Source organism: Rhipicephalus microplus, chromosome 6 (genome assembly GCF_043290135.1).
Source record: "Rhipicephalus microplus isolate Deutch F79 chromosome 6, USDA_Rmic, whole genome shotgun sequence".
Classification (NCBI taxonomy): domain Eukaryota; kingdom Metazoa; phylum Arthropoda; class Arachnida; order Ixodida; family Ixodidae; genus Rhipicephalus; species Rhipicephalus microplus.
Window position 1 is genome coordinate 84,232,812 of NC_134705.1, and position 24,293 is coordinate 84,257,104.

The following is a 24,293-nucleotide window of genomic DNA, read 5'->3' on the forward strand; positions in this document are numbered from 1 at the left end:
CACTCGGCTGTGCAGCCCTCCGTGTCGTGGCCGAAGACGCCACAACGCTTGCAAAACGCGGCCGTGCACGCGGTGGCCATGTGCCCGACCTCGCCGCAGCGCGCGCAAACACGGCGCATCCCGCGGTACTCAAACATTACTCGGTGGCCCGCGATGGTGATGAAGTTGGGCACCGGTCGACTCATCTCAATTTTTACAACTCGAACACCGCTAAGCTTATTAAACCTCGTTGTTACAGGGGCAAAAGAAATGCCCTTAATTTTGCCGTACTGCGCAAGGGCGTTGCCAAGCGTCTCGTCGGACATGTACACAGGGTACCGGTAAACGTTAACAAACGTGACCGGTGGCCCGACGGCCTCAACCGGCACGTGCTGGTCGTTCACGCGGAAGCCTTCCGCAACCATTAACTTCGTCGCCTGGCTAGCGTTCCGGGTACAAACGAGAAACTTGGCACCGCCCATGTGCTGCAACACATAAACGCTATCGTCACCGGCAGTCAATTCAACAGCGTCAATCAAATTGTCTATGCTTACGTCGCCTTCCGGCGCGGTGAACAAAAAACAGTTCTCCCGGGCTGGGAGCTCCATTGGGGTCGCCATTCTTGAGGACGCTGGTCCCAGGAGGGCGAGACTTGTGGAAACTTGTAATGTGCAGACGGGCTGCACTCTAGTAGAGTGGGCGGCTCAGCCGAGGCGAGGACCGCTCAGTAGAGGTAGGTAGGCGCCGCGAAGACGGCAGGGGGACTCCGGGGCAGCAGGCGTTGTCCGGGTCCAAGCGGCTGCAGGCATCAGGGGGCACCAGGCGGGAGCCGGGAACCCAGGAGCGGCAGACGCGCGCGGAACGGAGCAGCGCTGCTACGGGGCGTCTTCTTTCTTCGGTCTTCAGAGGGGCCGGGGGCCGACGTCAGCGTGACGTGACCCCAGGTCTCGCAGGGTGACTCGTAGAAAACAGCTAGCTCGACACTTTGATCTTAGCCAAAAGGCCGAGAAGCGATGCAATTCATTAGCACGTAATTAAAATCCATTCTTTCACACCTCGTACTTAGTTCTGGCCAAAAGCCGGGCAAACAGTAGCAAAGCAATTCCGACGTCCACCCATGCACAACCAGCATTGTGCACCGACAGCGGCAGCGCTGGCTTCACGGCATTGCTTTTATCCCCAGTCCGCTTGAAGTTTCTAGTTTCGCTTACAAACATGTTAAAACTGAAACCTTCTTTTTCCCAGAGGTCGAAGCCACGCGTGCTTGCTTGCATGCGTACTCTCTATGCGCCCATGACGTCACACCAAATGCTTGCTGGCGAACATTATCAGGCATGTCGCGAGGGATGCTACAGCATTTGTTTTAAAAACTGATGCATAGTGTACATGTCCAACTCGAGCACCAAAGTCTGGAAGGAAGGAAAAAAAAAATGACTGTGCAAAATGTGAATACGTCACCCATCCAACATGGCTTCTACGCCGGCTGCCCAAGCAACGCCTCTGCAACGACGCCCACAATCATCGGCAAAAAGGTGGTGCCTTTGGCTGCTTCAGCACGCTCAACATATGCCTTGCAAGTTCCGACGTGGCGGAACACCGCACCGAGGTCGACGAAGGTCCTGCCGTGAAAGGCAGACCCGGGAATGCGTGCGAAACGTCTACCGCGTGGGTTGTGAAGCCGGTGAATGAAGGATCATGTGGCAGAGGGTGACGGAACGTGAGTGTGCGACTTGACGCTGCGATGTCGTTCAAGCGTTCAACGGGCCGGCAGGTTCTGTCTGTCGTGGTCGAAAACGTCCGAGTTTTGCTGATTCCGAGGGGTAGGAGTGCTATGGTGGCGTGTACGAGGCGCTGGTGCGGCGCTCCGTCGATCGTGCCGGACGGACATGAGGCGGCCGAAGGCGGTCGTGAAGTGGTCGCGGAAATCAGTGGAGAAGTACTCGCCTGCGCTTTTCGTCGAAGACGCGCGACAGACGGTCTTCGGGAGACACGGGTGGTTGCACAAATGCGACCGTGCGTCAACGTGCAGCCATATTCGTGGATTATTTCGCCCCATTACGATAGCTTCGTCACTGCGCTCGCTGGTGTTGCTTGTTTTTGTTGACCTTCACTTGTGGCTCACACCCACTGTGGGGGATTGGCTGGTTTGTTGTTCTGCTTCTTCGACTTCTACATACTCGGCTTAGTGAAGCTGTGAGGAGTGACGAGTGGGTACGGAGGCAAAGCGCGCCCGGGGCGTGATCTCACGCGTCCTGGGGTCCACGTCGCTTCAGGTACGTGCGTGGTGCGTCCGAACGTCTAGTGCGCAATTTTCTTGGAACTTCCAGCAACTGGCAATTCCATTGAGGTGAGCGTGCGAGGATGTTCGTTGTAATTAACGAGAGCCAACGGTGGATGAGCTGGTATGAGATGGTGTTCAGAAATGAAGTGTTTGATCAACAAGGCGATGCCCGCCGTGGTGGTCTGATGGCCGTAAGGTACTCGGCTGCTGACCCGCAGGTGGTGGGATCGAATCCCGGCCGCGGCGGCTGCATTTCCCTGTGCTCAGATTAGGGTGCACGTGAAAGAACCCCAGGTGGTCGAAATTTTCCCATAATCATATGGTGGTTTTGGGACGTCAAACCCCAAAGGTCAGTGGACATAGGAAAAGCACATCGGGGCTTTGCCGCTCCACCGTACAGCAGGTGTGTGCGGAGTGGGTCCTGTGGCGTTCTTTGCGATTTTAATTTGTGATGGGGAATAGTGTAGATGCGTAGACGTGGCGAGAGCACGCGTCTTCAGGTTCAGACGCCGCGTGAAGATGTGAAATAAAAATGCCTTCGCTTGCCACTGCAACTGTAAACAGAAACACCAACCAAACCCCATTTTCTAGAGGCTTTTTTTATTTTTCGTTGCGAAACGGGTGAATTCGAAAAGCGGAAATAGCTTGGCACATACATACACACTTCTACACACATACATACATACACATCGCACATGCATACACATCGTATACACACTTCTAGCTTTCCTCCGAAACAGTAATGATAATTTCCTCAATAGTTTTATTAATATGAGTAGGAACGTTAAAAAAAATAAGAAACTTGAGTATGTACGTGTGAACATAACAAAATAAAAGAGACCCTCCATATATGAAATACACACGGAAACATTTATTTTCCCAGAGCAATCGTAAGTGTAAACACAGCTAGCGCACTCCCTGCACGCGAATACCGCGTCAGCCGGGGCGGCGTGCCGCCACCGTCTCGGACACTCGACGCACCCAAGCCGTTTACCCCGGTATCATGGGTAAATCCGAACACTCCTTCTATCATTGAATTTATTGTCGAACTCACCCCGCAGGGGGTGAGTGGGCCGATCCCGGAGGTAGTGCAATACCGGGCCAACCCGTGGCGGAGGTGAAGCAAGCTTCAAGCACTCCGCCGCATCACAAAAATAAGTTTAATATCTTGGATCCAAATAGGATCCGTATCAGATATTAAGCTGATAAGAACAGAGTGTAAATTTTATTATGTTACTGACAATGCATAGGTTGTCTTGAATTAGCCGGACGACATCGTATTGTTCCTGGACATTGCACCGGGAGAGCCAGTTGGAAACCGGACACGGATGGTGATACAAGGACGCCAGGGTGTTGTTCATCGCAGGAACCTTCGGGACTGCAGCGGCTTACCCAGGGTACTTGGCAGGTGGTAGGCGATGTAGCGACGTAGACAGTGGGTCTTGTCTTGGTCATCGGTCGTCTAGCTGCGTCCATGTCCCACGTGCGCGTGGTATATGGCGCGGGACGCTGCCACCACCTCGCTCACGCAGAGTTTCTTTAACAGACGCAGGTAGGTGCGGGAGCACAGACGCTGAAGGACGCGGTCGTTGGCCGGGTCCCAAGCGCCGAGAGCCCCGACGATGACGGCGGCCACCGTTACTCTCTGGTAGCGGCGACGCAGGTAGTCGGCGACGGGTTGGTAGCGTGCGACCTTGTCGTTTCGCGTGTTGGTAAAGGCCTCCGGTGTGTTCTCGAACGGGCAAGCCACGTCGATCACCAGGGCCTCCTCCCCGCGAACCAGGACAAGGTCAGGACGCAGTCCGGTGTCGCCGACCGGCCGGTTCTCGTACGCTACGGTGTAGTCGCGGGCAGCGGCCGTGCGAAGGCGCGAGACCACCGCGTTGTGCCGTGCCTGAGACATGGCGCTGTGCGTCATGCAGTGGCAAAGCACGTGCGGTAGCGTCTCCCTCGCGTAGCCGCAGACCCGGCAACGCTGGTCACGGTCAGTAGGGCCCCACATGACGGCGCCATTCAGGGGTAGTAGGTTGAGGCGCGCCCGGTGGATAAACCGCCAGTCGGCGAAGTGCGTGAACGCTCCCGTGGAGATGAAATGGGAGCTCGCACGATCCGCCGAGACGCAGGCCATCACCTTTCCCTGGTTCGGTTGGTCATGGAGGGCGTTGTCCCTGACGTGGGCCAGCACATCTCGTAGCGTCCGCATTACCCGGTTCCGCTGTGTTGAAGGTAGCGTCGCGTCGCCGCAGGTGATGGTGACGTGGTCCGGCCGCAGGGACCACGAGACTTGTAGCCTTCGGGACGCCTTACGGGCCTCGGTCCACACGCTGCGCAGCTGGGTTGCCGGCCTTGAGTGGACGACCTGTTGGTCGCCAGAGAGGTACGCCTCCAACTCGAAACGGGTAGCCTCCCATCCGAGGCGGGTGGAGGCGATCTCGTAAGCGTCGGACAGGGCGAGATCCCGCAACGACTGGTCTGAAGTCGTCAGGAGCTTGAAAGCGGAGTCGATACGACAGATGTCGTATAACTCCGCTGCCACCGGTATCGCTACTGCTCCTCCGGAGGCGCTCCCGTAGACGTAGTTCGTCGAGGCGTTCACCGGTAGGTAGAGTGTTCGCTTGACCATGGGCCTGATGGCAAGGTCCAACCGGTGCCAATCTGTTTTAGTCAGGGCGCCGCACCTCATGGAGAAGTTGAGGGCGGGGAACACAAATGTCTTGAGGGCGTCAATACGCTGCCAGGGGGCTAGAAGGGACGAAAAAATTGCCGTGGCGTTGCGTATGGCGTCGTCAATGACATTGGCTCCCGCCCTCTGTGGAAGGCGGAAACCCACCGGGCGTCCGAGGTAGCGGAGCGGCTCGGAGTCGCTCAAAACTGTTACCGGGACGCCGGAGACCCGGAACACGGTTGGCCGCATTCCGACGGGGGTGACGCCACTGAGGTGCAAAGTCGTACACTTGCTCGGGTTGAGAGATAGCCCGAGCGGTGTTGATAGCGCCTCGACCATGTCGATGCGTTGCTGGAGAAGAGCAGGACAGTCGGCCAGGGGCGTCAGGTCGTCGGCATAGGCGAGGATGTTGTGGTCGTCGCCCGTGCCTTGGACGCCTCGAATCACAGGGTCTATGACCAGGTTGAAGAGCAACCCGCTGAGCGGGCAGCCCTGGCGTAGACCCGAGTGGATGGCGACCGGATCTGTCGTGCCCTCTGCAGCAACGATGACAGTTTGGTTATCACGGTACAGGTCCTCGATGAGGGCGGTGAATGTATCCCCAGCACCGGAACCACGGAGGGCGTCCAGGAGGGCTCGGTGAGGCACGGACCCGTAGGCGTTTGCGAAGTCCAAAAGGGCCGCGCAAAACTCCGTGCCACCAGCTCTGGCTGCGTCCATGCGGTGCTGAAAGATGTAATTCAGTTCGAAAACGCCATCATACGGGAGGAAACCTTTCTGGCACTTTGACAAGACCTGGTGATCCATGATCCAGGCTTGTAGGCGCGACGCAAGGCACTTGGCGTATAACTTAGAGGCAGTACTGCCGAGTGCAATGGGGCGCCAGTTGCCCGGGACAGAGGGATCACCTTTCTTGTATATGAGTACCGTACGCGACGTTCGCCATGAGTCCGGGGTGCGACGGTGGTGGACGCAGGCGTTGAAAAGGGCGGACAGGAAGCGGGCCTCCGGGTCGACGGACCTCCAGTGGTGGTACGTCAGTCTGTCAGGACCGGGAGCCGTATTCTCCGACTTCCGAAGCCGGAGGAGAACCTCGTCCGCTGAGAAGGACGCCGTGTCGACCGGGACAGGGGCCGCGGGCCGCTGGAACAGCGCTGAGGTGTCTGCCGTGCGAGGTGACCAGGTGGAGGCCCAATGGTCCTGGATGTCTGGTATGGGGATGGTACAGGACCGTGTGGGACCCTCCATGATCAGGCGCACGGCACGTCGGCGGTTCCTGCGGTAGAGACGCTGGATCTGCGTGGCGTTGTCAGGGTTGACGTCTCGAGCAGGGCGTCCCGGTGTTGACGGGGGGAGGCGGACAGCCTCCGCGGCCAGAGCAACAGCCTGAGACCACGCCTGCTCACACGTCGCCCATGAGTCTGGCGTTGGTGCTGAACGGAGCGTGGCTCGCAAGACGCGGACCTGCTCCGCAAGCAGCATGGTGCGGTCCGGTGGCATCTCCATCGTCGGTGCTTCGACAGGAGTGTCGTGTGCACCGTCGTCGGCTTCATCTGCGCCAGTGTCTTCCAACCGCTCGGAAAGGGAAGGGGATGAGGAGGAGCGGGAATTGGTCGACAGAGGGCGGCGGTCGACGACGATGCCGGCAGCTGGGACACTCTGTTCGTCCACCGGCTCGTTGGCCGATGCGTCGTCGGAGTCGTCGGTACCGGAGACGTCGGTAAGCCCCGTGGACATCCGTGAGGAAGCCCTTGAAGCCGACGACGTGGAGCCGGGACCGGTACGGCGACGAGAAGACGAGCCGGGCGTGGATGAGACCTCGCCAGTCGTGGACTGGGGACCAGGATCTGGTGGCACGGACGGTGGCGTTCCGGGACCCGAAGGCGATTGCCGAGGCGTAGAAGAGCCGGAGCCAGAAGTTGGGGAGGAGTGGCCTGGCATAGTAGACGCCTCGGAACTTGACACCGACGGAGAACCGGTTGCCGAAGTGCTGGAGGCCGACCCGGTACAGGAAGATGGCGTCGATGTGGAAGAATGGCCTCCACGACGTCTTCGAGACTGGGAAACGGTTGCTCGGGTCTGTGGTGCTGGTACTGCTCGGCAAGTTGTACCGGAAGGAGCTGGGCCGGAGCGTGGTGTGGTCTCTGTGCCAGAGGAACTGGAGGTAGTCGCCGTAGGCTGCCGTGGGGGGCGAAGAGGTACAAATGGAGTGGACTCCTCTTGCGCATGCCGTGCCATGGTGTGCCGGGCCAAGGAGCGTTCGCAATTGAAGCTCTTCGGGCAATACCGGCAGGGGTGGTAAGGCTCGTTCGAGGCAGGACCTGGGCAGTCGTGGCGGGCGGACAGCGAATTCAACCGGGCATCACAGGTGACGCACCGGTAGAGCCGCTCCGTTGGCCGAACCCCGTGTTTCTGCTCCATGTGGGACCGCCACGCGGACAGTCGGAGCGAGACTGATGTGCGGGCTTGGCAGCCCGCGCAACAGGGATAAGGACAACGAAGGAGCCCTGGCACCGGCAGGTACACTGTCATGATGCCCCGGTAAATGACGGGCGGTCGGGAGCGAGGAGGGCCCGATGCTGCCGCTGAAACGCCAGTAGACGCGGGTGTGCCAGGACGAGGCCGCTGGGCCGGCGGGGGCGCCGGTGTGCTCGTCCCCGAAGGGGGAGCGGGACGCCGCCGACGGCTACCGGAACCCAGGAAGAGCGGCTCGACGGACACAGCAGGTGGCCGGCGGGGGGTAGGCATGGCCAGGCAGGGACTTCTCCAGGTCCTCGTGGACGGACGTCCGGGCAGGAAGGCCGGGGTGGTGGCGACGACGTCGGCGAAGTGGTCACGAAGACCGGGGTCCGCTGGTGTCACCAGCAGGCATTGGCGACCGGACCGGGAGTGGCAGGCAAGAAAAGGCTTGTAGACTCTCACCACTCCCGGAGGGCGTCTTCTCCCGCTGGCTTGACTGGAACGCCCGGTCGGTCGGTGTCCACGTCCCCGTGGCTTGATGTCCGGTCCGGTAGGCTCCGACGACGGCGGCGATGAAGTGGTCACGAGGACCGGGGCCCGTGGGTGTCGTCAGCAGGCATTGACGACCGGGCCGGGAGTGGCAGGCAAGAAAAGGCTCGTGGACTCTCACCACTCCCGGAGGGCGTCTGCTCCTGCTGGTGGGCCCGCCGCGTCGGTAGACGGCCGGAGACTCCTTCGAAGGTGCAGCAGGGCCGAGGAACCAGGTGGACCCAGGAACAGCGTAGCTCCGTGCGACCAGGGGGGGGGGACCTTCCAGGGCGGCCGGCTCCCCGGGAGGGACCGTTCTCGACCTTTGGCTGTAAAGATCAAAGTGGGAGATCCACGTGTACTACACTTTGATCTTAGCCAAAAGGCCGAGAAGCGATCGCTTCTCGGCCTTTTGGCTAAGATCAAAGTGTAGTACACGTGGATCTCCCACTTTGATCTTTACAGCCAAAGGTCGAGAACGGTCCCTCCCGGGGAGCCGACCGCCCTAGAAGGTCCCCCCCCTGGTCGCACGGAGCTACGCTGTTCCTGGGTCCACCTGGTTCCTCGGCCCTGCTGCACCTTCGAAGGAGTCTCCGGCCATCTACCGACGCGGCGGGCCCACCAGCAGGAGCAGACGCCCTCCGGGAGTGGTAAGAGTCCACGAGCCTTTTCTTGCCTGCCACTCCCGGCCCGGTCGTCAATGCCTGCTGACGACACCCACGGGCCCCGGTCCTCGTGACCACTTCATCGCCGCCGTCGTCGGAGCCTACCGGACCGGACATCAAGCCACGGGGACGTGGACACCGACCGACCGGGCGTTCCAGTCAAGCCAGCGGGAGAAGACGCCCTCCGGGAGTGGTGAGAGTCTACAAGCCTTTTCTTGCTTGCCACTCCCGGTCCGGTCGCCAATGCCTGCTGGTGACACTAACGGACCCCGGTCTTCGTGACCACTTCGCCGTCGCCCACGCCCCGGCCTTCCTGTCCGGACGTCCGTCCTCGAGGACCTGGAGAAGTCCCTGCCTGGCCATGTCTGCTCCCCGCCGGCCACCTGCCGTATCCGTCGAGCCGCTCTTCCCGGGTTCCGGTAGCCGTCGGCGGCGTCCCGCTCCTCCTTCGGGGACGAGCACACCGGCGCCCCCGCCGGCCCAGCGGCCTCGTCCTGGCACACCCGCGTCTACTGGCGTTTCAGCGGCAGCATCGGGCCCTCCTCGCTCCCGACCGCCCGTCATTCACCAGGGCATCATGACGGTGTACCTGCCGGTGCCTGGGATCCTTCGTTGTCCGTATCCCTGTTGCGCAGGCTGCCAAGCCCGCACATCAGTCTCGCTCCGACTGTCCGCGTGGCGGTCCCACATGGAGCAGAAACACGGGGTTCGGCCAACGGGGCGTCTCTACCGGTGCGTCGCCTGTGATGCCCGGTTGAATTCGCTGTCTGCCCGCCACGACTGCCCGGGTCCTGCCTCGAACGAGCCTTACCACCCCTGCCGATATTGCCCGAAGAGCTTCAATTGCGATCGCTCCTTGGCCCGGCACACTATGGCGCGGCATGCGCAAGAGGAATCCACTCCATTTGTACCTCTTCGCCCGCCACGGCAGCCTACGGCGACTCCCTCTAATTCCTCTGGCACAGAGAGCACACCATCTCCCGGACCAGCTCCTTCAGGTACAGCTCACCGAGTCCAACAGGAAGTACAGGTTACAGAAACCGTTTCCCGGCCTCGAAGACGTCGTGGAGGCAAGTCTTCTACATCGACGCCATCCTCGAGTACGGGTTCGGTCTATAGCACTTCGGCTACCGGTTCTCCGTCGGCTTCACGGTCTACAGCGTCTTCCACACCGGACAACACAGCAACCACTTCTAATTCCGGTTATACGACGCCTCGACCGCTACCTTCGGATCCCGGACCGCCAACGCCCGTGCCACCCGACCAATCCACATCTGGCGAGACAACTGTTACGCCTGGTACGTCAGCTCATCCGACTATCTCTCCAGATTCATCGACCTCTCGTTCGAGTTCCCCTTCATCTTCACTCCCGGAACGGACCGATGACCCTGACGAGGCGGTTAACGATGACGACGCCCCTGACGTACCAGTGGATGACCCGGCAATGGACATGCCACCAGACAACACGGCTCTGCTTGCACAGCAAGTACAATCACTCCGTTCCACACTGCGTAATCCACCAACGCAGGATTCCTGGGCGATATGTGACCAGGCGTGGACACAAGCCGTTACCATAGCTACGGAGGCTGTTCGTCTCCCTCCCGTAGTACCTGGTCGGTCCCCACGCTCGATCAACCCCGAGAACGCTACGGACATCCAGCGATTATACCGCCGGAATCGTCGTCGTGCTGTGCGACTGATACTGGAAGGTCCTCCCCGGTCCTGCGACATACCACTTCAGGAACTCCAGGATCATTGGGGCTCTACCTGGTCTCACCGCACAGCTGACACGACAACCCTCTTTCAACGACCTCTGGCCCCCGAACCTGTGAATATGGCGTCTTTCTCGGCAGACGAGGTCCTTCTCCGGCTTCGCAAATCAGAGAATACATCTCCTGGCTCCGACAGGCTCACCTATCGACACTGGAAGTCCGTCGACCCAGAAGCTAAATTCCTGTCTGCACTGTTTAACGCCTGTATTCACCACCGTCGAACACCTGACTCATGGCGGACCTCAAGGACAATATTAATTCACAAGAGAGGGGACCCTTCGATTCCTGGTAATTGGCGACCGATAGCACTTGGAAGTACAGCCTCAAAACTATACGCCAAGTGCTTGGCAGCCCGACTACAAAAATGGATTACGGACCATCAAGTTCTTTCCCATTGCCAAAAGGGCTTCCTCCCGCACGATGGGGTATTCGAGCTCAATTATGTGTTCCAGCACAAGTTCGACGCGGCAAGAGCTGGTGGCCCGGACTTCTGTGCAGCACTACTGGATTTCACCAATGCTTACGGGTCCGTACCCCATCAGGCCCTCTTCGACGCTCTACGGGGAGCTGGTGCTGGAGACACATTCACTGAGATAATCGCAGATCTCTACCGCGATAACAATACCCTCATCGTCGCAGCTGAAGGAGTAACAGAGCCGGTACCTATTCGATCAGGTCTCCGCCAAGGTTGCCCCCTATCGGGGTTGCTTTTTAACCTCGTCGTGGACCCGATCATTCGTGGCGTACAGGGCGATGAAGACGACCATAAAATTCTCGCATACGCAGACGACCTCACGCCGCTGGCCGACTCCCCTTCCCTCCTACAGCAGCGAATTGACAGGGTGGAGTCCCTAGCTGGTCCTCTTGGACTAGCTTTAAATCCATCAAAGTGCTCTACTGTGCATATGAGTGGCATGACCCCCGTCGGAATGCGTCCTACCGTATTCCAGGTGTCCGGCGTCCCTGTCTCAGCACTCGAGAACTCCGAGCCACTGCGTTTCTTGGGACGCCCGGTGGGTTTCCGCCTTCCAGCTAGGACCGGTTCTTCACCTGTGGACGACGCCATCTGCCAAGCGAGGGCCCTCTTCTCCTCTCTACTAGCCCCCTGGCAGCGCATCGATGCACTGAAGTCTTTCGTGTACCCGGCCCTAAATTTCGCAATGCGATGCGGGGTACTTGGCAAGTCCGACTGGCGCCGTCTCGACGACGCTATACGGCCACTTGTCAAACGAACCCTCTACGTGCCGACCAACACGTCCACCCATTACGTCTACGGGAGCTCTGCTGGCGGGGCAGTTGCCATACCTGTGGCTGCCGAGTTAAGCGACATCTGCCGCGTCGACTCGGCATTCAAACTCCTCACGACGTCTGATCGGTGCTTGCGCGAGTTGGCACTCTCCGACGCCTATGACATCGCCTCGACACGACTCGGATGGGAGGCGACCCGATTCGAACTCGAGGCTTATCTGTCCGGCGACCTCCAAGGAGTTCAGTCCACACCTGCCACACAGCTTCGTTCCGTGTGGACGGAGGCCCGCAAGGCGTCCCGGCGGTTACACGTCTCGTGGTCGTTGAGCCCCGACCACGTCACCATCACGTGCGGCGACGTCACCCTACCGCCTTCACATCGCAACCGCGTCATGCGGTCTCTGCGAGATGTACTCGCCACAGATCGCGACAACGCCCTACATGCACAATCCAACCAAGGCAAGGTCATGGCTTGCGTCTCGGCGGATCGGGCCAGTTCTCATTTCATGCGGAGTGGAGCGTTCACACACTTCGCGGACTGGCGCTTCATCCACCGAGCGCGTCTGAACCTACTACCTCTCAACGGTTCGGTCATGTGGGGTCCCGCCGACCGCGATCAGCGTTGCCGGGTCTGCGGATACCAACGTGAGACTTTACCGCATGTGTTGTGCCACTGCATGACACACAGTGCCATGTATCAGGCGCGGCACAACGCGGTGGTCAAACGCCTACGTACAGCAGCAACCCGTCAATTCACGGTGGCTTACGAGAACCGGTTCGTCGGCGACACTGACCTACGCCCTGACCTGGTCGTTGTGCGCGGCGAGGAGGCCTTGGTGATTGACGTGGCTTGTCCATTCGAAAATACACCAGAGGCCTTCTCGAACGCCCGCAACGACAAGCTCGCCAAGTACGAACCCGTCGCTGCCTACCTCCGCCGACGCTACCAGAGAGTGACGGTGGCCGCGGTCATCGTTGGAACACTTGGCGCCTGGGATCCGGCCAACGACCAAGTCCTGAGGCGACTGTGCTCCAGATCTTATCTGCGCCTGATGAAGAAACTTTGCGTCAGCGAGGTGGTGGCGGCGTCTCGGTCCGTTTACCACACCCACGTCGGCCACGGCCGCAACTGACAGTAATCTACCACTACGAAGCCTGGTCCCCTCCTTGATCAACTGATCACCACCATCAAATCACAACACATGGGTTCCTGTCCGGCACGAGTTCCCTGGTCGCAGTGTTCCTGAAAACACCACATCCGGAGCCTACCTGGTGCTTTTCTTGATCCTGGACTACGTCTAACAGGGTTCAACTTCTGGCATCACTGTTCTGGGGCACTTTCCTGCCGTCGGTCCTGGTCTCACCAAAATCACAAACGAGTGCATTTACAGTCACTAGAAGACTTGTATTGAACATCAATAAAAGCACTCTGTTCTTATCAGCTTAATATCTGATACGGATCCTATTTGGATCCAAGATATTAAACTTATTTTTGTGATGCGGCGGAGTGCTTGAAGCTTGCTTCACCTCCGCCACGGGTTGGCCCGGTATTGCACTACCTCCGGGATCGGCCCACTCACCCCCTGCGGGGTGAGTTCGACAATAAATTCAATGATAGAAGGAGTGTTCGGATTTACCCATGATACCGGGGTAAACGGCTTGGGTGCGTCGAGTGTCCGAGACGGTGGCGGCACGCCGCCCCGGCTGACGCGGTATTCGCGTGCAGGGAGTGCGCTAGCTGTGTTTACACTTACGATTGCTCTGGGAAAATAAATGTTTCCGTGTGTATTTCATATATGGAGGGTCTCTTTTATTTTGTTATGTTCACACGTACATACTCAAGTTTCTTATTTTTTTTAACGTTCCTACTCATATTAATAAAACTATTGAGGAAATTATCATTACTGTTTCGGAGGAAAGCTAGAAGTGTGTATACGATGTGTATGCATGTGCGATGTGCATGTATGTATGTGTGTAGAAGTGTGTATGTATGTGCCAAGCTATTTCCGCTTTTCGAATTCACCCGTTTCGCAACGAAAAATAAAAAAAGCCTCTAGAAAATGGGGTTTGGTTGGTGTTTCTGTTTACAGTTGCAGTGGCAAGCGAAGGCATTTTTATTTCACATCTTCACGCGGCGTCTGAACCTGAAGACGCGTGCTCTCGCCACGTCTACGCATCTACACTATTCCCCATCACAAATTAAAATCGCAAAGAACGCCACAGGACCCACTCCGCACACACCTGCTGTACGGTGGAGCGGCAAAGCCCCGATGTGCTTTTCCTATGTCCACTGACCTTTGGGGTTTGACGTCCCAAAACCACCATATGATTATGGGAAAATTTCGACCACCTGGGGTTCTTTCACATGCACCCTAATCTGAGCACAGGGAAATGCAGCCGCCGCGGCCGGGATTCGATCCCACCACCTGCGGGTCAGCAGCCGAGTACCTTACGGCCATCAGACCACCACGGCGGGCATCGCCTTGTTGATCAAACACTTCATTTCTGAACACCATCTCATACCAGCTCATCCACCGTTGGCTCTCGTTAATTACAACGAACATCCTCGCACGCTCACCTCAATGGAATTGCCAGTTGCTGGAAGTTCCAAGAAAATTGCGCACTAGACGTTCGGACGCACCATGCACGTACCTGAAGCGACGTGGACCCCAGGACGCGTGAGATCACGCCCCGGGCGCGCTTTGCCTCCGTACCCACTCGTCACTCCTCACAGCTTCACTAAGCCGAGTATGTAGAAGTCGAAGAAGCAGAACAACAAACCAGCCAATCCCCCACAGTGGGTGTGAGCCACAAGTGAAGGTCAACAAAAACAAGCAACACCAGCGAGCGCAGTGACGAAGCTATCGTAATGGGGCGAAATAATCCACGAATATGGCTGCACGTTGACGCACGGTCGCATTTGTGCAACCACCCGTGTCTCCCGAAGACCGTCTGTCGCGCGTCTTCGACGAAAAGCGCAGGCGAGTACTTCTCCACTGATTTCCGCGACCACTTCACGACCGCCTTCGGCCGCCTCATGTCCGTCCGGCACGATCGACGGAGCGCCGCACCAGCGCCTCGTACACGCCACCATAGCACTCCTACCCCTCGGAATCAGCAAAACTCGGACGTTTTCGACCACGACAGACAGAACCTGCCGGCCCGTTGAACGCTTGAACGACATCGCAGCGTCAAGTCGCACACTCACGTTCCGTCACCCTCTGCCACATGATCCTTCATTCACCGGCTTCACAACCCACGCGGTAGACGTTTCGCACGCATTCCCGGGTCTGCCTTTCACGGCAGGACCTTCGTCGACCTCGGTGCGGTGTTCCGCCACGTCGGAACTTGCAAGGCATATGTTGAGCGTGCTGAAGCAGCCAAAGGCACCACCTTTTTGCCGATGATTGTGGGCGTCGTTGCAGAGGCGTTGCTTGGGCAGCCGGCGTAGAAGCCATGTTGGATGGGTGACGTATTCACATTTTGCACAGTCATTTTTTTTTTTCCTTCCTTCCAGACTTTGGTGCTCGAGTTGGACATGTACACTATGCATCAGTTTTTAAAACAAATGCTGTAGCATCCCTCGCGACATGCCTGATAATGTTCGCCAGCAAGCATTTGGTGTGACGTCATGGGCGCATAGAGAGTACGCATGCAAGCAAGCACGCGTGGCTTCAACCTCTGGGAAAAAGAAGGTTTCAGTTTTAACATGTTTGTAAGCGAAACTAGAAACTTCAAGCGGACTGGGGATAAAAGCAATGCCGTGAAGCCAGCGCTGCCGCTGTCGGTGCACAATGCTGGTTGTGCATGGGTGGACGTCGGAATTGCTTTGCTACTGTTTGCCCGGCTTTTGGCCAGAACTAAGTACGAGGTGTGAAAGAATGGATTTTAATTACGTGCTAATGAATTGCATCGCTTCTCGGCCTTTTGGCTAAGATCAAAGTGTGGTCAGTAATGGCTGCCGCGCAGAGGCAGCCATTACTGACCACCTGAGGCTGCCCAATCGGGACTCGCGCCAAACACCACCTCGGCGCGAGATTAATCCCGATAACCCCTCCCAGATACAGGCTCTTTACAGGAGGAACCGGCGCCGGGCCATCCGGCTGATTGCGGAGGGCCCTTCGCAGCTCTGCCCCATTGACCCAGGCACGCTTCAAAGCTACTACACCCGCCTCTGGTCTCCGGCAGCAGTGGACACAACAATTCTCAGGACGCGAGCCCCCACCAACGAGGAACTGGACCTCTGCCCCTTCTTGGACGACGAGGTCGCAGCCAAGCTCCGAAGGTGCGAGAGTACAGCTCCGGGAGAGGACCGCCTCACTTACCACCACTGGAGGCAGGTGGACCCTGAAGGGCGGTACCTTGCGGCGGTATTCAACGTCTGCCTCAAATATCGCCGCACACCCCGGAGCTGGAAGTCGACGAGGACGATCCTCATTCACAAGAAGGGCGACCGCGAGGACCCCACAAACTGGCGACCCATTGCCCTTGGTCGAACGATCGCCAAACTGTATGCCGGGTGTCTCACCACGCGGCTGCAGCGGTGGTTGGGCGACCATGCGGTACTGTCCAGGTGTCAGAAGGGCTTCCTGCCGCACGATGGGGTGTTCGAACACAACTTCGTGCTGCAGGGACGCCTGGACGACGCCAGGACGGGAGGTGGGGAGCTGTGCGTGGGGTTCCTCGACTACGCCAACGCCTTCGGCTCGGTCGCCCATGAGGCCCTCGTCGACGCTGTCCGCGGCGCCGGCGCGGGGGAGCCCTTCGCGGAGATCGTGGAGGAACTCTACCGCGCCAACACCACCTGCGTCGTGGCAGCTGACGGCACCACAGAGCCAATCGCCATCGGAGCGGGCCTACGCCAAGGCTGTCCCCTGAGCGGCCTGCTGTTCAACCTGGTGGTGGACCCCATCATTAGAGCGGTGCAGGGAGGCGATAGGCAACACAACATCCTTGCCTACGCCGATGATCTGACGCTGCTCGCCGGGGATCCCGCCACCTTGCAGCGCCGCCTCAACGTGGTGACGGCCCTTTCGGACCCGCTCGGGCTGCGACTGAAGCCTGCCAAGTGCCGCACCCTCCACCTGTCCGGGCGCTACCCGGTGGGCACACGGCCCACCACTTTGACCGTGGGGAGCGTCCCGGTCCCGGCACTGGCGGACTTCGAGGGGCACCGGTTCCTGGGGCGTCCTGTGGGGTTTCGGGTGCTACCGGACCAGACAACGGTCGACGAGGCCATCCATCTCGGCAGACGGCTGCTCTCCTCCATGCTCACCCCATGGCAGAGGCTGGATTCTATTAAAACATTTCTATATCCAGCCCTCAACTTCGCCATGCGGGTGGGCCTTGCCAGCAAAGGAGAGTGGCATCGCTTGGACGAGGAGCTTCGCCCGCTGATCAAGAAGACCCTGTACGTGCCGGCCAGAGCGTCAAACGAGTATGTGTACGGGAGCGCACATGCCGGCACTGCAGGGATCCCTCTTGCGGCGGAGCTCAGCGACATCTGCCGAGTGGACGGGGCCTTCAAGCTCCTGTCGTCGACTGATCTGGAGGTCCGGGAGCGAGCGAGGGAGGAGCTCAACCGGGTGGTGTCGAGGCGGCTGAGGCGACCGGCGGACACGGACGACACCGAGGCCTACCTCTCAGGCGAAACGGAGGGCGACTTCCGGCAGACTGCGACCCAGCTGCAGTCTGTCTGGACGGAGGCACGCAAAGCCTCCCGTCGCCTGTCCGTCGTCTGGGAGCTACTGGACCAGGGCGCCCGCATCACCTGCGGAGAGGCCACGGTGTCAGCGCGGAACCGGAACAAGCTGATCAAGATCCTTCGGGCCATCCTCAACCAGGACCGGGACCGTTCTCTCCAGGAGAAGCCGTCCCAGGGCAAAGCGATGGCGTGTGTAGCGGCGGACCCCGCCAGTTTCCACTTCATGAGGTCCGGCCGCTACACTCGCTTCAAGGAGTGGCGCTTCATTCATCGAGCCCGGCTGAATCTCCTCCCCCTGAACGGCACAAGAACGTGGGTGCCCGCAGCTGACAAGAGGTGCCGACGCTGCGGGTACGGGGAGGAGACCCTGCCGCACGTCCTCTGCCACTGCATGCGGCAGAGCCGGGCCATGACAGAGCGCCACAACGCCATCGTTGCGCGCCTCAAGAAGGCGGCCCTGGAGCGGTTCACCGTCATCGGGGAGAACCAGCAGGTCGGCGTCCCCGGCTTGCGACCCGACCTCGTCCTGGCCCGTGGTGAGGAAGCCCTGATCCTGGACGTCTGCTGTCCCTTCGACAACCGCATGCAGGCGTTCCAGGAGGCTCGGAGGGTCAAGGAGGAGAAGTACGCCCCTCTACAGCGTCATCTCCTCCAGCGGTTCCAGCGCGTCTCCGTCGACGCCATCGTCGTAGGCTGCCTCGGCTCGTGGGATCCGGCCAACGATCGTGTCTGCCGCAGGTTCTGCTCCAGGAGCTACCTGCGCACCATGAAAAGACTTTGCGTTTCAGACACGATCGCTGCCTCTACGGACATTTATCGTGGCCATATAGGCGTTTTGTAAATAGTTTTTTATTCGAGAAGCGATACCGCGTTTTTTATTGTTGTACGCTTTTATTCATACTAACACCACTAACTCTTTTTTAGCCTTTTTGTTACCTGATTTTATTATATACACCTTTTATTACCGTTTCTTGTTCTGTTATATAACCATGTATGATGTTTGTGTACTAAGCATAATAAAAAATTCTGTTCTTATCAGCTTAATATCTGATACGGATCCTATTTGGATCCAAGATATTAAACTTATTTTTGTGATGCGGCGGAGTGCTTGAAGCTTGCTTCACCTCCGCCACGGGTTGGCCCGGTATTGCACTACCTCCGGGATCGGCCCACTCACCCCCTGCGGGGTGAGTTCGACAATAAATTCAATGATAGAAGGAGTGTTCGGATTTACCCATGATACCGGGGTAAACGGCTTGGGTGCGTCGAGTGTCCGAGACGGTGGCGGCACGCCGCCCCGGCTGACGCGGTATTCGCGTGCAGGGAGTGCGCTAGCTGTGTTTACACTTACGATTGCTCTGGGAAAATAAATGTTTCCGTGTGTATTTCATATATGGAGGGTCTCTTTTATTTTGTTATGTTCACACGTACATACTCAAGTTTCTTATTTTTTTTAACGTTCCTACTCATATTAATAAAACTATTGAGGAAATTATCATTACTGTTTCGGAGGAAAGCTAGAAGTGTGTATACGATGTGTATGCATGTGCGATGTGTATGTATGTATGTGTGTAGAAGTGTGTATGTATGTGCCAAGCTATTTCCGCTTTTTGAATTCACCCGTTTCGCAACGAAAAATAAAAAAAGCCTCTAGAAAATGGGGTTTGGTTGGTGTTTCTGTTTACAGTTGCAGTGGCAAGCGAAGGCATTTTTATTTCACATCTTCACGCGGCGTCTGAACCTGAAGACGCGTGCTCTCGCCACGTCTACGCATCTACACTATTCCCCATCACAAATTAAAATCGCAAAGAACGCCACAGGACCCACTCCGCACACACCTGCTGTACGGTGGAGCGGCAAAGCCCCGATGTGCTTTTCCTATGTCCACTGACCTTTGGGGTTTGACGTCCCAAAACCACCATATGATTATGGGAAAATTTCGACCACCTGGGGTTCTTTCACGTGCACCCTAATCTGAGCACAGGGAAATGCAGCCGCCGCGGCCGGGATTCGATCCCACCACCTGCGGGTCAGCAGCCGAGTACCTTACGGCCATCAGACCACCACGGCGGGCATCGCCTTGTTGATCAAACACTTCATTTCTGAACACCATCTCATACCAGCTCATCCACCGTTGGCTCTCGTTAATTACAACGAACATCCTCGCACGCTCACCTCAATGGAATTGCCAGTTGCTGGAAGTTCCAAGAAAATTGCGCACTAGACGTTCGGACGCACCACGCACGTACCTGAAGCGACGTGGACCCCAGGACGCGTGAGATCACGCCCCGGGCGCGCTTTGCCTCCGTACCCACTCGTCACTCCTCACAGCTTCACTAAGCCGAGTATGTAGAAGTCGAAGAAGCAGAACAACAAACCAGCCAATCCCCCACAGTGGGTGTGAGCCACAAGTGAAGGTCAACAAAAACAAGCAACACCAGCGAGCGCAGTGACGAAGCTATCGTAATGGGGCGAAATAATCCACGAATATGGCTGCACGTTGACGCACGGTCGCATTTGTGCAACCACCCGTGTCTCCCGAAGACCGTCTGTCGCGCGTCTTCGACGAAAAGCGCAGGCGAGTACTTCTCCACTGATTTCCGCGACCACTTCACGACCGCCTTCGGCCGCCTCATGTCCGTCCGGCACGATCGACGGAGCGCCGCACCAGCGCCTCGTACACGCCACCATAGCACTCCTACCCCTCGGAATCAGCAAAACTCGGACGTTTTCGACCACGACAGACAGAACCTGCCGGCCCGTTGAACGCTTGAACGACATCGCAGCGTCAAGTCGCACACTCACGTTCCGTCACCCTCTGCCACATGATCCTTCATTCACCGGCTTCACAACCCACGCGGTAGACGTTTCGCACGCATTCCCGGGTCTGCCTTTCACGGCAGGACCTTCGTCGACCTCGGTGCGGTGTTCCGCCACGTCGGAACTTGCAAGGCATATGTTGAGCGTGCTGAAGCAGCCAAAGGCACCACCTTTTTGCCGATGATTGTGGGCGTCGTTGCAGAGGCGTTGCTTGGGCAGCCGGCGTAGAAGCCATGTTGGATGGGTGACGTATTCACATTTTGCACAGTCATTTTTTTTTTTCCTTCCTTCCAGACTTTGGTGCTCGAGTTGGACATGTACACTATGCATCAGTTTTTAAAACAAATGCTGTAGCATCCCTCGCGACATGCCTGATAATGTTCGCCAGCAAGCATTTGGTGTGACGTCATGGGCGCATAGAGAGTACGCATGCAAGCAAGCACGCGTGGCTTCGACCTCTGGGAAAAAGAAGGTTTCAGTTTTAACATGTTTGTAAGCGAAACTAGAAACTTCAAGCGGACTGGGGATAAAAGCAATGCCGTGAAGCCAGCGCTGCCGCTGTCGGTGCACAATGCTGGTTGTGCATGGGTGGACGTCGGAATTGCTTTGCTACTGTTTGCCCGGCTTTTGGCCAGAACTAAGTACGAGGTGTGAAAGAATGGATTTTAATTACGTGCTAATGAATTGCATCGCTTCTCGGCCTTTTGGCTAAGATCAAAGTGTAGTACACGTGGATCTCCCACTTTGATCTTTACAGCCAAAGGTCGAGAACGGTCCCTCCCGGGGAGCCGACCGCCCTGGAAGGTCCCCCCCCTGGTCGCACGGAGCTACGCTGTTCCTGGGTCCACCTGGTTCCTCGGCCCTGCTGCACCTTCGAAGGAGTCTCCGGCCATCTACCGACGCGGCGGGCCCACCAGCAGGAGCAGACGCCCTCCGGGAGTGGTAAGAGTCCACGAGCCTTTTCTTGCCTGCCACTCCCGGCCCGGTCGTCAATGCCTGCGGACGACACCCACGGGCCCCGGTCCTCGTGACCACTTCATCGCCGCCGTCGTCGGAGCCTACCGGACCGGACATCAAGCCACGGGGACGTGGACACCGACCGACCGGGCGTTCCAGTCAAGCCAGCGGGAGAAGACGCCCTCCGGGAGTGGTGAGAGTCTACAAGCCTTTTCTTGCTTGCCACTCCCGGTCCGGTCGCCAATGCCTGCTGGTGACACTAACGGACCCCGGTCTTCGTGACCACTTCGCCGACGCCCCGGCCTTCCTGTCCGGACGTCCGTCCTCGAGGACCTGGAGAAGTCCCTGCCTGGCCATGTCTGCTCCCCGCCGGCCACCTGCCGTATCCGTCGAGCCGCTCTTCCCGGGTTCCGGTAGCCGTCGGCGGCGTCCCGCTCCTCCTTCGGGGACGAGCACACCGGCGCCCCCGCCGGCCCAGCGGCCTCGTCCTGGCACACCCGCGTCTACTGGCGTTTCAGCGGCAGCATCGGGCCCTCCTCGCTCCCGACCGCCCGTCATTCACCAGGGCATCATGACGGTGTACCTGCCGGTGCCTGGGATCCTTCGTTGTCCGTATCCCTGTTGCGCAGGCTGCCAAGCCCGCACATCAGTCTCGCTCCGACTGTCCGCGTGGCGGTCCCACATGGAGCAGAAACACGGGGTTCGGCCAACGGGGCGTCTCTACCGGTGCGTCGCCTGTGATGCCCGGTTGAATTCGCTGTCTGCCCGCCACGACTGCCCGGGTCCTGCCTCGAACGAGCCTTACCACCCCTGCCGATATTGCCCGAAGAGCTTCAATTGCGATCGCTCCTTGGCCCGGCACACTATGGCGCGGCATGCGCAAGAGGAATCCACTCCATTTGTACCTCTTCGCCCGCCACGGCAGCCTACGGCGACTCCCTCTAATTCCTCTGGCACAGAGAGCACACCATCTCCCGGACCAGCTCCTTCAGGTACAGCTCACCGAGTCCAACAGGAAGTACAGGTTACAGAAACCGTTTCCCGGCCTCGAAGACGTCGTGGAGGCAAGTCTTCTACATCGACGCCATCCTCGAGTACGGGTTCGGTCTATAGCACTTCGGCTACCGGTTCTCCGTCGGCTTCACGGTCTACAGCGTCTTCCACACCGGACAACACAGCAACCACTTCTAATTCCGGTTATACGACGCCTCGATCGCTACCTTCGGATCCCGGACCGCCAACGCCCGTGCCACCCGACCAATCCACATCTGGCGAGACAACTGTTACGCCTGGTACGTCAGCTCATCCGACTATCTCTCCAGATTCATCGACCTCTCGTTCGAGTTCCCCTTCATCTTCACTCCCGGAACGGACCGATGACCCTGACGAGGCGGTTAACGATGACGACGCCCCTGACGTACCAGTGGATGACCCGGCAATGGACATGCCACCAGACAACACGGCTCTGCTTGCACAGCAAGTACAATCACTCCGTTCCACACTGCGTAATCCACCAACGCAGGATTCCTGGGCGATATGTGACCAGGCGTGGACACAAGCCGTTACCATAGCTACGGAGGCTGTTCGTCTCCCTTCCGTAGTACCTGGTCGGTCCCCACGCTCGATCAACCCCGAGAACGCTACGGACATCCAGCGATTATACCGCCGGAATCGTCGTCGTGCTGTGCGACTGATACTGGAAGGTCCTCCCCGGTCCTGCGACATACCACTTCAGGAACTCCAGGATCATTGGGGCTCTACCTGGTCTCACCGCACAGCTGACACGACAACCCTCTTTCAACGACCTCTGGCCCCCGAACCTGTGAATATGGCGTCTTTCTCGGCAGACGAGGTCCTTCTCCGGCTTCGCAAATCAGAGAATACATCTCCTGGCTCCGACAGGCTCACCTATCGACACTGGAAGTCCGTCGACCCAGAAGCTAAATTCCTGTCTGCACTGTTTAACGCCTGTATTCACCACCGTCGAACACCTGACTCATGGCGGACCTCAAGGACAATATTAATTCACAAGAGAGGGGACCCTTCGATTCCTGGTAATTGGCGACCGATAGCACTTGGAAGTACAGCCTCAAAACTATACGCCAAGTGCTTGGCAGCCCGACTACAAAAATGGATTACGGACCATCAAGTTCTTTCCCATTGCCAAAAGGGCTTCCTCCCGCACGATGGGGTATTCGAGCTCAATTATGTGTTCCAGCACAAGTTCGACGCGGCAAGAGCTGGTGGCCCGGACTTCTGTGCAGCACTACTGGATTTCACCAATGCTTACGGGTCCGTACCCCATCAGGCCCTCTTCGACGCTCTACGGGGAGCTGGTGCTGGAGACACATTCACTGAGATAATCGCAGATCTCTACCGCGATAACAATACCCTCATCGTCGCAGCTGAAGGAGTAACAGAGCCGGTACCTATTCGATCAGGTCTCCGCCAAGGTTGCCCCCTATCGGGGTTGCTTTTTAACCTCGTCGTGGACCCGATCATTCGTGGCGTACAGGGCGATGAAGACGACCATAAAATTCTCGCATACGCAGACGACCTCACGCCGCTGGCCGACTACCCTTCCCTCCTACAGCAGCGAATTGACAGGGTGGAGTCCCTAGCTGGTCCTCTTGGACTAGCTTTAAATCCATCAAAGTGCTCTACTGTGCATATGAGTGGCATGACCCCCGTCGGAATGCGTCCTTGTGATGCGGGTTCTTGTTGCTGATTTGTTTCTCCTGGTTGAGCCCCGGAGAGTTTTCTAATAAGGACAAAGCCGTTTGCTTAACAAACAACACCTAAACATTTACTGCAGAACTGAAGCAAAACTCAAACACAAACTACAAGAAATGAGTAGCTGGCTAAAAGCGGGATTTAGAAGGAAAACAAACATCTAAAGTCCCGAAACTGCCGACGGAAAGTCACAGCTACATGATGCAGTTCTGACGCGGTGATTCGGCGGTGCAGGGAAGAGAGCAAGTTCGATCTCACCAAAACGTTGCTGCTGTAATGGTGGCGACGGCGTGTACCGATGCTCGCTGGCGGCGACGATGGAACGGGACTCGCTCGGTGATGCCTGTGGCGGCCCAGATTCGCCCGATGAGGTGGCTGGTTGCAAGGCTCAGGCCCGTGACCCGAACTGCCGTTGCTGCACCCGCACCGGAATCTGCAGGCCTTGGTCTCGACCGTTGAGGCAGCTCGCCGTCCTTGGAAG

General features: G+C 58.0%; 1 protein-coding gene, 2 non-coding genes and 1 pseudogene across 3 annotated transcripts in view; 2 read left to right on the forward strand and 2 right to left on the reverse strand.

Annotated features, from left to right (window-relative positions):
* The window catches only part of LOC142765346 (uncharacterized), a 114,471-nt gene extending 110,787 nt beyond the window's left edge, over nt 1-3,684 (reverse strand). The window contains exon 1 of the mRNA XM_075866124.1: nt 3,502-3,684. Coding sequence (XP_075722239.1) covers nt 3,502-3,621 — 120 coding nt within the window. The 5' untranslated portion in view covers nt 3,622-3,684. The remainder of the gene's footprint in view (nt 1-3,501) is intronic.
* Nucleotides 3,324-3,508, reverse strand: LOC142766308 (U2 spliceosomal RNA). Its single transcript, XR_012884484.1, has one exon. It is a non-coding gene; the product is annotated as a U2 spliceosomal RNA (small nuclear RNA).
* Nucleotides 3,685-12,996: 9,312 nt separating the features above from the next.
* On the forward strand, nt 12,997-13,179 carry LOC142766268 (U2 spliceosomal RNA). The gene has a single exon (XR_012884451.1). It is a non-coding gene; the product is annotated as a U2 spliceosomal RNA (small nuclear RNA).
* A 5,119-nt stretch (nt 13,180-18,298) lies between these two features.
* LOC142766441 (U2 spliceosomal RNA) lies at nt 18,299-18,480 on the forward strand (annotated as a pseudogene).
* The last annotated feature ends 5,813 nt before the right edge of the window (nt 18,481-24,293 follow it).